Genomic DNA, 13,570 nt, shown 5'->3' with positions numbered 1-13,570 from the left:
CACACACACACACACACACACACACACACACACACACACACACAGACACACAAACAAGGAAACAGATGGCCTTGGGACAATTTCCTCACCTTTCTGTCACAAACAGTCTCCATCTCATCACATCCGCAGAAGTTCATTGATTTTAACAAATGTAAGCAAAAAGAAAGAAAGACATCAGAGCCAAATGCTTGAGATTCGCATGCTTACTGTATTTCATCAAAAACAACAAATAAGCCACTCAGGACTTTGATAGCAGCGCCTCAAGAAATGGTTTTCATCATGTAGCAATATCACACCCTAGTGACACTTAATGGTTATGACAACTGAGGAATACTTCAAAAACAAAACTCAGCTAAAAAAAAAACGAAAAACATTTTATTTTACTAGCACCATTTAAAAATTAATCAGTGAGAAATGGCTGTTAAGAACACAAACCTCTAAAAACTCAATCAGCCTAAACATCAGAAATGTTCAGCACAAAGTCCAAAATAAAGACATAAGAGGAAAATCTCGAAAAGCACAACACATAAATACACAGATCGGCCTCTGTGCTGTGAGATTGTTATAGATGGACAGCAAAGGGGCAGAGAACAGGAGGGAGGAAATGGAAGATGATGAGCAGGAGAAGGAGGAGGCGGAGGACAGATTATTAACTATTTCTTATCAGCTGCAGACGTGGGTGATAAGGGCTGATCGGGTTATAATGTGATCTGATCAGGACGTTCCTTTCTCCAGCTTCTCCTGGGCAGCTGCCTTTAGCCAGTTAGCCACGTGTTTTTCAATCTCCTGAGAGGTGGAAAGATGAGAAAGAAAGGCAGACATACATTAAGGTTTTTCATGTTTCTAATGCTACAACTGCTTGAGGATTGTTACCACACTATACCGCAAAGCAAAGGTGCTTCCTGGGTTAGTATGTGGTTTAAAAGGCTGGTTTTGATATGGGAAGCCTGCAATGTGTGATTTGCAAGAGTGCAGTAAGCACTTGATTTGTGATTGTGCACCACCAAGCAGCACTTAAGTGGTTGTTTTGTGCACTATGATATATAAATCACAACTAATTTGAGATTTATAGATTATATATCTATATATATGCAGGACAAAATCCACAATACTGTGTAAAAATGCATTCCAGCATTTAACTGACACTTTCACAGTATAGTTTATTGTATCACGAGGCAGTATTTTACAACTCTGACAGTTATTAAAGCTGGAATTACCTCATTTCTCTTTAAAAGAGACAAGGCACGCTCTGGAAATATATGGTGTAAATGCTGCAATGTAATTAACCAGCAATGTGCAGTTGCATGTATTTGACTAGAGAGTGCATCATCTTTGTTGTTAACTCATATCAGATGTTCTACTTCTAAAGTTTGGAAGTTTAATTTAAGTTCAAAAATAGCTAAAACTTTAGGTAAAATGCACTGATTTGAATTTTACTTGAAAATGTGGGCATTGTGGATTTTGTCCTCTGTTTCTTAGGCTGAAATAACGTCAGGATAGGATCTGTTTACTCTTCAAGCGCACCTCTGTGCTGTTTTAAGACAGACATGGAAAGAGAGGAAAATATGCTTTAAAGGATTACAGCACTGACTGGTGTGTGAAGCTGCTCTGAAAAATGCTTTTCAGATTGAAAACTTCTCAGTGAGGCGTGGGTACCTGTCTGGCTTTCGTGAGCGAGCTGCGGTCTGTGACTCTTCTACTCGACATGTCAGCGCAGTGCGCAGTGTCCTTAATGAAAATTGTCTGGGCCTCCTCTCCTTCCTCAGTCCCGTCCTGCACCACCGACAGCGTCTTCCACGGGTCGATTCCTCCTGTGGAAGTGATAAAAAAAGTCTTCAACAGTCAAGAAAGTGCTGCAGCCCTGCTGGTTATCTAAATATGTAAGAAAAGGCGGTATTCTCTGTCTCGCCTTACTTTTGTATTTTCTCTGTAAATGTGTTGACTTTGTCTGTAGCAAACCCACTCTCACCATTAACATAAAGGATTCTGTGTGTGTGGGGGTTGTCTCCTCCGTAGTAAGTGTTTGTGAAGGCGATGCGAGCAGGCAGGGAATGCTGGGAAATACCAAACAGCGTGGTACAGAGCTTAGTCTGATCCTGCAGGGTCAACATCCCAGAGAAAGGACAAGTGGCGTCCTCACAAGTCTGGTCTACAAACGTGAAAAGAAAAAAATCACGTATGATAAAGAAGTGTTAGTGTGTGTGTGTGTGTGTGTGTGTGTACACGTCTACATGACTTTGTGAGGACAGAAAATTGGCATGCCACTATACTTGTGGGGGACAACAGTCACTTATGGGGACAAGATGCCTATCTCCACAAGATTGAAGGCATTTTCCAGGCTCAAAATGCCGTTTTAGTGTCAGGGTTACAATTAGGTTATGGTTAGGTTTAGGCTAAGGGTTCGGCATTCATTTTCTGATGGTTAGAGTACGCAGCTAGGGAAAGCATTATGTTAATTATGCTAATTACGCTAATATATGAAAACAAGTGTCTGTGTGTGTTTGTGTTGTACAGAAGCCAAATTCAGTGCATGTCTGGTAGGTCCACTGTCTCTCTCCTCTTCTGCCGGCATGGACTGACGTGTCCATCAGATCCTTCATTGATTTCTCATAGGAGATGTCCAAACACGGCTCCTTACTGGTGAATCGGTAAATCTGTCAAGTGCAGAAACACATGCAAAGAGACAAAAAAGAAAAGAAACAAAACTAGTAGACAGATGTTGTGGGAGTTGCATAAAGGTAAAGGCATAAAGGAATCACAAATGCTTGCACTGCTTGGTTTTAGCTCTGAGAGGGACAGCAGACATACAGGAAAATGGCTCAACAGTGACATCTGGTGGCCACATATCGACATGTAAAGGGGAAGAAGGAGCCTGCTCTGTTCTCCATACCTGTGAGAGTTTAACAAGGCGGTTGTAGGCTTCCATCCCATCCTGATATTCCTGGCTGTTGTTGGTCATTATGCCACAGAGCTCATTTATCGACATGAGTACCCCCTCTTCATTGTACTGCACTGCTCCCATGAAAATGTCGGCCAAGCTTTCCATCAGCTCAATCTAAAGTAAAGGAATATGTTATTGTCCACTTGCATAAAAACTGGAAAGAGATGGATACAAATAAAGGAAAGAGTTAAAGAGAAAGAAAACAGGATTAAATGAGGAAAAATATTGATTGCCAACTAGGAGACTACGTGGAAATAATTTGAAAAGTATGTCTGTGAAGGTTCTCAGTCATCCAGGTCATCGTAGTCAAAGGAGCTTGTAAAGAAAAGCGTCTGGACTTCTTTAAATTGCTTGAAGACGGTTTACGACACCAACTCTCTGCCATCTATAATCCAGTTTTGAGTTCCCTTCCCAGACGCCTTAACGCCCACTCACATCCTGGGCCATCTGACCTCAGGAATTCGCATGATAAGGTGGGGCCAGGTTTCACAATGAACTCATCCGAAACTCTGGCTGATTGGGACCCACACCCAGTTTCACACCTTGGCTCAGGCGATTAAAGGATCATCAGGGGGTCCTTTTGTCCCTCTGTGGGGGGATACTCCCACTAGGTTTATATCTGGGACTCTCCACCATTTGACCTTAGAACTGAAGAAGCTTCTTGGATGAGAGGTGAAATGTCTTCAAGCAACTTAAAGAAGTGGAAAAGTACACTAATATTTGAAGCCCAGTGTTCAAATAAGAGAGCAAAATAGATTTAGTGAGCAAATTTAATGCTTAAACTAATGAACATACAGTAAATAACTTGTTAACTTTAGATGATAAATACTAAAAAGTGAATGATATTAATGGAAAGTTAAAAGTAATGAATAAATGGTAACAAGAGATTAACATGAAAAGTTGAATCTGTGTACAGTGTTTGTTAACCAGCCTAAACACTTTGACAGCCCACACGCAGTCAATACAAGTAGGCAAATAATTAAGCCCACTTTATGTATACTACTACTTAAAAAAACTCTTTCATTTGACCTGGACTGTGAAAGCAGGGCTAGGTCTAAAAAGAGACCTTTCCCAGGGATCTGGAGAAGCCATGAACTGCTATGGCCAGCAGTTTAGTGGCCACATTATATTGAATGTGAAAAGTAAAGGAGGCTTGCATCCTCTTTCAGTTCAGGTTTTACACATCAGGGTATTATCAGGACATTATTTGGAAGGGCTGCTTCCTCAGAAAGCTACTTTCTCTTTATCTGTGTGACAGATCAGATAACGTTTGGTTGAAAATGGGTTATGAAATATGAAAGTGATCCCAAGCACAGCAGCAAATCTATAGCAGAATAGTTGAAAAAGCAAATAATCAAAGTGCTGGAATGGACCACTGGTCCAATTGAAATGCTATGGTGGGACCTTAAGCGGGCTGTGCATAAATAAATGCCTGCAAACTTCAAACAACTGAATCAACATTGCAAAGAAGAGTGGGCCACACTTCCACCAGAACAATGTGAGAGCTTGAAAAAGACATACAGAAAACAGACACTTCAAGTTACTGCTGCTAAAAGTGGTTCTACAAGCTAATAAATCATGGCGTGTGCTCTACACACTGCTTCTGCTTTTTGGGGTTAGCTTTTGTTGTTGCTGTTTTTTTTCATTTCTGTTTTCTGGCCTCAGAAAGGATCATGCTAGTACATACAGAACACCTAATGGCTAACACGGCGGTCCACAAGAAGAACTGTTGACAGTACACGGTTTAAGTTCCAGTTTTTGAACCTCATGTCATGACTCCCATTTTGAGCACCCTCTTCAGTAAAGTCTGGACTCAGTGACCCATAGCTCTTCATTAGGCAGGCAATGTCATGGTCCTGAGTCTGCTGACTCAGTGTTTTGTGTTTCTTTATGCTTTTGTTTATTCTGAGTATGTATTCTGTTATGATTTGCCATTTGTTAGGTTTCTGTTCTGTGCCTGCCCTGGTCACACTGTCTGCTTGTGAATCTGTCTGTTTAGTTCAGTGTCATGTCTGGTTCTCTGTGTCTGAGTTTCCTGTTTTATTCTGAAGGTCCCCGTCTCATGTGAGTGTGTTCAGTTTACGTTTCCCTTGTCCCGTCAGCTCCGATTTCTCCCAGGTGTGTTGCCCACCTGTCTCTCTCATCACCAGTCCACTGCCTGCATTTTGGGTCCGTTTCCTCCTTCACCACACGGCTCGCCCCGGCAGCCGTGATAGGCAAATGAATAATTTTGAATTAACCTCCATATTTGTTTAAATATATGTAGCAAGAGAGCAACACTCTATACTGGACAAGTACCATATTATGTTTTGCAGTGAAGGTCTCGCAACTACAGCTTTGGCATTTTACCATCAAGTTGAACTTTGCAATAAAATGCAATAATATACCTGACAGTTGTCCTATGTTTATCACAGAAAGACTGTAGACAGGTTTAAAATAAAGCTGCGCTTTCTTTTTCACATGATTGCAAAGGTTCAAACAGCTTATTACCAGCATACAGTGGGAAAAGAAAGTTATCACAAAAAAGTATATATTAAATTTTTTTAAAAAGCAAAAAATGAACAGAACTGCGTGAACAAGAGCTTGGTGTCCATCAAAGCATGTCATCACCTGATCATAAGGATCCTTGGGGATTTGACAGCATCCAAAGTCTGAGGCTACCTGGTTGATATTTCCACTCATCAGGGCTTCTTTCACTGCAGCAAACGCTTCACGCACTTTAGACAGACACTGCGGGAAGTGGATGGTGTGAAGTTAACAGACAAAAGTAACAGACTAAAATCTAATCCCTGACACATGATGCACAGATGGTGGCAGACTTCTCACCTTCTCTGAGCCACCAACTGCCTCATTCAACAGGCTCAAGCCAACAACCTGAAATAGAGGAAAGGGCAGATATGTGATTCAAAAGGAAATGAACTTCAGTAGACACCTTAGCTGTTTGGAGGGATGTAGGTACAACAGAGGAACCTAAGGTCAAGTCCTGGTTATGGAGGAACCTTTGTGGTGTACTGACATCAGAAGGGAAAAACTGGACTTGATCACAGTTACTTCTTTGATGGTGAAAAACACATTCAGCCCATAAGAGTCAGCGATGAAAACACAAAGAAATCAATAATAATTAAATGAATGGTGATATTAAATCCTGTGACCATGGTTTGTGTCGTATTACGTTGTTATACTCAGAAAAGTCCAGCTTTGCCTTGACTGGAGCAGAGGAGGCCACAGCTCCATACACCAGATTGGGAAACTGCAGTACAGAGCGAGAGAAGACACACAAAAACAATTAATATATTTCTGTTGAGTTTACATGATTTTTGTAAAACATGAAGATCAATGTTAACAACCCGATAATCTATATATGTCTTTATATCCAAAACTTAACATGTAACATTCCTCTCCACACCGTTACACTACCTAACACACGACTCCGCTTAATATGGTGACTGAGCTTGGTTTAGCTCCTTGCTTTTGCTATACAGGGACTAATGCAGCAGTCAAATCCATACTTGAAAGTGGCTTCATCCTCAGATGTTCTAAAAGTATTTCCTAAAATCTTCTTTACCAAACACCACTTAAAGACTTCATCTTTCTTTGGGAATGAATTCATGGAGAGCTGCATGCAGGCTATGAAGAGTGGAAGCAGCAATCGATGTACTTCGATATATATGAATATATGCTCCTTCCTGATTTCTTATTTCTTTTGCATATTTCTCACATTTGCAAGTGTCAGATCATCAAAGAAATTCTAATATTAAACAAAGATAACCAGAGTAAATACAAAATTGCAGTTTTGAATATTTATTTATTGGTTAAGTGCTTTTAAGAAGTAGTTTTTTTAGTGTATTAAAAGCTATCCAGACCTACATGATCCTCTTTTTAAAAGGTAATTGCCCACTAAAACTAATAACTGGTTGTGCCACCTTTGGCAGCAAGAACTGCAATCAAATGTTTTTGATAACTAATAATATGAGTCTTTCACATCACTTTGGAGGAACTGGAGGATTTTTGAGCATGAACGGCCTCTTTAAGGTCATGCCAAACATCATGAGTCTGGACTTTGACTAGGCCACTCCAAACCGTGACGGCCAGACATTCTCCTTCAGGATTTTCTGGTAAAGTCCAGAAAAGCTTTGGTGAGCTCCCCCCCCCCTCCCCCATTACCTGAAATCACTATTTAAAATACTGCATTTTGTATGTACTCTGCTTATATTTGGCTAATATTAAAATTAGTTAGATTATCTAAAATATGCAATTCAACATGTGAAAGATATGTTAAAAAATCTGGAAGTGGGAAACACTTTTTTATAATGTAGTCGATTTTAGTCTTTTTATGGGATTTACTAACAAAACCATAGAGGTAGCATAGTAACGTCATGACCTCAGAAAGGGTACTGATTAACTCTTTGTCTAGAAAATCATTGCACAAGAGTAACCACAAATATTCACTTAAAGAATCATCTTCTTATAGTTTGTGGACTTGAAAATGTAAGTAAAAAAAAAAGCAAGTGATACATTCATATAGTAAGATGAGATTCAGTACTTTCTTATCTCCTCAGGGTATAAACAGAAGAGCATCTATGAATTATTGCCTGTCTACAGTTCTTCGGAAACAAATGACTCACGCTGTGTTTTTCCCTAAACTAGATCTTTCCTGTCAGTATGAAATACAAATATGTTGCTCTGATCTGTTTTTGTAAAATGATATAGAACAAATATCTCAGTCACAGTATCAGGAAGAAGAAGTGTTGTTCCAGAAGAACAGTCAATAAGCTCTAAAATCTTTCTCTGTCTTTTATAGGATTAGTTTTTAAAGATTGTGAGGTGCTGTATTTTAAAGTTTGAAGCCTTATGCATCTTTGAATGCTTCCATATGTAAACCATGTCCTGTACCTTTCCTCTGAACCAGGCTGATAGAGCTCCAGAGTATGAGCCTCCGAAGCTGATCCATGTGTTTCTGTGCGTCAGATTGAAGTTTTGGCTGATGTACTGGTGGAATGCAGCCAGGTCAGTAAGTCTGAATGAAAAGAAACAAATTACAAAAAATAAAGTGCACATGCATCTAAAGAGGTCTGCACAAAAGTCACGAAGACAAATGTAATCAGATAGATGAAACGACAGAGAGATACTTGGAATCAAATGTACAAAATTACATTAGATTTGCCTGACTTACAAATAAAATTACTGATAGTCTATGGCCTAATGAATCCTAAGATAGACAGGTGTGCATTCATATGCAGGAGAAATACGATGGGAAAGATACACATTTGCATGATGAACACCCACACACACACCCACGCACACACACACACACACACAGTGGTAGAGAGTCAGCACTAACGCCTGCTGGCTGCTTAGGTCTGCCAGGTTCTCTGTTTTGAGGCCATCAGGGTTAATGCTGTCACCATAGAAACGATGCTCCAGAGCCAGAAGTAGAGCACCGTGCTCTTCAGCCATGTCACTATGGTGACCTGGGAAAACATGTTCGAAGCAGATAAGATTCATTTTGAAGCAAGCCCTAATATTTTTTTAGAGATGCAGGTACGGTACACGAGAGGCTTAAAAGTGAGTGTAATTTTAAAAAGTTACAAAGTGTCATGTGTCCAGCTACACTGTCCTGCTACGGTCTGAGCAAAAATATGGAAACTATTAAGTGGTAACTAGTGACTATTTGCACTATTGATCAATTTTATACAATCCAGATGATGCAGTTTAATAAATAAAAGTTTATAATATTCAATCACATAGAACCACGATGTACTGTAGATACAAAACTATGTTAAATATACACTAACTGGACACAAAATGTAGAAATCTAACAAAAGACATACAGAGACGCATTGATTATAACATGATTCCTAGAAAATATGAATAATTATGAAATTCTAATTAATTGAAATAGCTGCAGCTCTGTGCTTTTTTACGAACTTTGACCTTTACCGTGAAAGATTTAAGGTCTGTAATTAATTTGATTTCAGGTGGAAGTGTGTTTATAGATAACAGGCTTTTACAGAGAATGCTGATCTTCTCCATATTGCTGTGATATTTTACACTTCCTGTTCACTATTCTCCTAACGATTCTTCTTCTCTTTGGTCATTTCTTGAAAGAGGCTCTGGGGCTAGACTGTTTGCACATTTGAAGACTAATTTCAGAAAACACGAATGAATGAACTCTCGATATATATATATTTTTTCATTAAAATATGACAGTGGTGCCATCAGAAAGGCTTTTCATCTATAATCTTCTTGATATATGAATGGTGACGGTGATGATTGAGCCTGTACTGCCATACAATGTGAAAAACAAGAAAATATCAAAATGATAGTGTTGAATTAGCTGTGAAAATAAGTATAATTTCTTGTCAACCATCATTTTGGCATTGTGCTTAGAAAAATCCTAAATGATCTCAACTATTATCAAAATAATGAACTAATGATTTATAAAAACCAACATCTACATGTAGCTAATAGCTATAGCCATTCAAATACAGCCTCCTCCCTGACCTTGCTGGACCTATTAATCACTTTCCTTATTTTCTGTCATAAATGCACTGTGACTGCTGTCTGTGCTCATATTAAACATGGCCGGTGTTTATAAAAATTAGGTCAGTGTATAAGTTGTAGTAATTGCTGTGAGGATAAAGCTCACAGGCTTCAGACTGATCTAAATCCTCAGTATTAGACATTTTTTTCTGTGATTGGATCTGTATGATGTCATAGAAAAGGGATAACTATAATAAAAAGTATGCATTTTATTTATATACACCTTTCAAGACACTCAATGGTAAAAGCAATTAAATAACAATATCACAGTATGGACAAACTGACTGAATTAAATTAAATCAGAGGCTCATAAAATTAAAATTAAACAGAAAAAGCAAGTTTTAAAAAAGTCTGTTTTAAGGCTTGCTTTAAAGATAGGGAGAGAATCAGTGTCGCAAATGTGGAGAGAGTTGCAAAGACAAGGGGCCAATCGGCTGAAAGCCCATGGTGGTGAGGCGAGCAGATCAGGAAGATGTTACAGAACGTGAGGGAATTGCAATGTGCAGAGTATTAGTGACATGGGATATCATTAATATGACGATCTCTGCAACACACTTTCTGGCTATATGAGTACTGAAGCTCTGCTTACCAGCTTTTCAAGTATTCTGTTTATGTGGGGAAGCCAATCAGAAGAAAGGTTGCTTATAGGAAAAATGGACGAAAAGGGGAAGGAAGGAGGAGTTCAAAGATCTTGCAAAGTGACTCTATTAATATATAATAGGTCTTCTTTAAAGTTTTGTCCTTGTTAAACAACAATCTATGCAATATTAATGATTAGTGATCTACTGTATATTACAAAATTGTTCCACAGTATATTTTTAGCAGTAAAGTATGATAACAGGTGAATTTAGTATAGAAGCACTGTGTCTGTGTGTTTTAAAATTGTAACCCAGTACCAACATCTACTTTTTCCTATGTCTCCTATACACGCTTCTCTGGGATTACGGGTACTTACAAAACAAGTTTTAGGGTACAAAAAAGACAAAACACAGATATACTCGCAGATGAGCATCACTTTACCTCCAAAGTTTGATTCTTAATTCATTATGTTGCCAGTTCTTTGAGTGTTTTGAACACTGATTTCATATGCGTGTCTGATCTGTGAAAGGCACAAACAGGTGACGATATGTGCTGTATTTTACACTACCTGTCAGAACATCATACTCAACGAGGGGCCCTTCTCCCCCAATGTAGAGAAACACCGGGCCATCAGGATGCTGCCAGTATGCCTCATTCACAAAGAACCTCTGGAGGACATTGAGAAAAGTACAAGAAGAAAGACATGCTTTATTTATGCTCGCCCAAACCGGCAGCAGTGCACATTCAAGGACTTGCTCTGAGTAATCCTTTACTTGATGCTGGAGTGGGAAAATTTGCACATTGGCTGCCTCAAATGGCTGCAAGAGCTAAATGAGGCCGAACATTTCAGTTCATGCTGTCAGGAAACGCCACCCTGTCACTCCCTGCTGAATCAGGAGTGATGAAAAAGGTTCATCTAGTCTACATTTCTCTGAATGGACCGCTCACTCTCTGCTTCTTAAGAACCACAGCAACTCAGTTTAGCTCTTATCTCCACAACAAAGTGAAAGCAGCAGGGTTCAGTGGGACGGGACACTTGCTCTGCTGCACGCAGCCTTTTTTGCGATTTGAGCTGACAGGGCATCTGTTTTATCAACATCACTGCAATCCAAGCAGTCTTCAGAAATATCACACGATGGCATCTTCTCCAGTGCTTTAAATAAATTATGGCCTCCTTTTGGTTCACAGGATCTGACTGATGGAAGAGTTCTCTTATCGTTAACATAGATTTTCAAAGACCTCTCAAACATCAAGCCTTTAATTATCAGCACCATGCACTCGCACTGGAGAGGTCTGTGCCCAGAAGTGAAATGTAAATTTAGAGTCATATTTAAAAAGTAGAAAATGGATATCGTCCATATTTAACCAAGCCGACATTTGATTCTCTTTGATGCAATGCCTACAGATAAGATAAGACGATATACGGAAATAACATCAAAAACTAACATTTCGTAATATTCTTCATTATCTTTAAAAAAAAATCCCTAATAACATAACCACACCATTTCAAATCCAAAATATTAAAAAAGGGGACGAGATGCTCCTAAGGGAGTGACAGGCTTACTCTATCTTTGATCAAACCTCTGGCATGCTGTATTATTTTGTCTGTTTAAATGTCATGCCAAAGTTGGAAGAAGCTCTCTGAGGCCTTCAAAGACAAGCTTGAGCTTATTAGTCTAACAATAAAAAATGATAAAAAATAAAAAATGATTTCTAAATTTCAAACAAAGGAAACAAAACTTGAAGTTGGTCTGGACTTGGACTGGCTGCTTCAGCAAATTCAGCGCGAGAAAAGACAACCTGAAATAGAAATTCTCAAGAACCACAAAATATTATCAGAGAACCTGTAAATAACTCTTGCAAATGGTGATACCGAAAAATGCAAATTTTACACATACAAAGCAGGCGTTATGAAATGATGTGCTCTGAAGGGAAATGTGTTTGCTGCATACTAAAAATAGCATTTTGGGAGAAGAACCAACTATGAAACACTGTGGTGGAAATGTTCTTCTGCATCAAGTCAACGAGTGCTTGAAAATAATAAGATTGTTTATCTGAAGGTTTGAGCTGAACCTTTTGTAATGATAAAGATTCTAAACACGCTGCCAAATTCAGTGAAAAACTCAGATGTGAATCCAAGTGGGAATCAAAGATGTCAAAAAAGTCATTACAAAACACCTGTAAGAAGTTATTTTTGCTAGAGCAATAGCAAAATTTCCTTTTTCCACATATGATTATTTTATGTATTTTTCAGTTACATAAAAGTTTTGGTGTTTTTTTAAAAAAAAACCCTCATTAAGTCTTTTTCTTTTAACTGCCTTTAAGTGAATAACCTTTACGTGCAGGCAGGGGTGTGAAGCATTAAAGCATTGCTCAGCGTTCCTCTACCTGAGGGAAGGTGTTGCTATTTTGTTGGTTGAAATGGTCCAGGGGCTGGACAATCCAACCCTCCTTCACGTGGTGGAGAGGCTGATGAAGACTGACTGTGAGCTTCAGGAGAAGCTGCTTGTTTTTCTGAAGCTGGTTGTCACGTGCACGCCTCTTGATCATCCTCAGAATCTGTCCTGTTAGCAAAAAACAACAAACAAAAAAACATAGGACAGAAAAACAACTGTGAAACTGCTTAAATTAATGAATCGAAACTTGAATAGTTTGTAATCTAAATCATAAGCTAAACATAATTTATGCAAAATAATGGAGAACTTGGCACCGTCTTAGCTCTGTTGGCCAGATTAGTGATATGAACAGGTGAACCATATTTTGTTTTATCTAAACAACTGATTGATCCTCATGTGACTGAAGATGATGAATGAATCCAAATTTGTCTGTCATGGACTGCCCAGCGTGGGATCATCTTGACAGAGAACAGAACAAAAGGCAGAAACATCCAAAAAAGAGCTTTGAATGACATTCAAGAAGTCTGGAGAAATATTCCCGAAGACTATTTAAAGAATTTACAAAAAAGTTTGACCAAGAGGGTTCAAGCTGTGTTGAAGAATAAATTCATAGAATTGTAAAAAACCCTGTTTTTGCCTTATATACTATATTGTATACATTTTAAACATTTTAATAAGCAGTTATTTCTTAATTCCCTAGGAAATTATGAAGCAATAAGGAATTGGTCAAGGCCTGTGCACAGTACTTTATATCAAGATCTAAAGTATCACATTTAGTGGAATTTTCATTAACTCACCAGAATAAACAAAGTTTAAAAGTAGCAGAGGAAGGAGACAGCGCAATGTTAAGAAATTCATCTTAAATGCTATATCCACTCTGTAACACACAAGACGTCACTCTATGGGTCCCATATATAGTCCCTGAAGGGCTTGCGTGTGTGTGTGTGTGTGTCGTGTGTGTGTGTGTGTGTGGTGTGTGTGTGTGTGCGTGTGTGTGTGTGTGTGTGTGTTTGTGTTGTGTGTGTGTGTGTGTGTGTGTGTGTGTGTGTGTGTGCATGCGCACTAATAAAAACTGCTCAGCAGAAATGAGCATCAGCCTCGTCCTGTAATT

The 13,570-nt window shown here is 38.8% G+C and overlaps 1 protein-coding gene across 2 annotated transcripts; it reads right to left on the bottom strand.

Annotated features, from left to right (window-relative positions):
- Positions 1 to 207: 207 nt before the first annotated feature.
- Positions 208 to 13,330, bottom strand: LOC102312104 (thymus-specific serine protease). Of its 2 annotated transcripts, none has more exons than XM_042222766.1 (12): positions 13,257 to 13,330; positions 12,452 to 12,627; positions 10,632 to 10,731; positions 8,283 to 8,412; positions 7,835 to 7,958; positions 6,114 to 6,191; positions 5,768 to 5,815; positions 5,552 to 5,671; positions 2,891 to 3,055; positions 1,915 to 2,654; positions 1,657 to 1,811; positions 208 to 786 (listed from the first exon to the last, which is right to left on the bottom strand). In XM_042222766.1, exons 1-10 carry the CDS (start codon positions 13,315 to 13,317, stop codon positions 2,466 to 2,468), a joined length of 1,191 nt encoding a protein of 396 aa, XP_042078700.1. In that variant the 5' UTR covers positions 13,318 to 13,330; the 3' UTR covers positions 208 to 786; positions 1,657 to 1,811; positions 1,915 to 2,465. The 2 variants fall into 2 exon arrangements, with proteins under 2 accessions (XP_042078700.1, XP_042078699.1); XM_042222765.1 differs by having other exon boundaries at positions 1,970 to 2,654.
- Positions 13,331 to 13,570: the final 240 nt, after the last annotated feature.

This window comes from Haplochromis burtoni, unplaced genomic scaffold (assembly GCF_018398535.1).
Source record: "Haplochromis burtoni strain Fernald_Lab_line unplaced genomic scaffold, NCSU_Asbu1 Contig_94, whole genome shotgun sequence".
NCBI classification, from domain to species: Eukaryota; Metazoa; Chordata; class Actinopteri; order Cichliformes; family Cichlidae; genus Haplochromis; species Haplochromis burtoni.
This window is presented reverse-complemented; position numbering and strand designations above follow the sequence as displayed.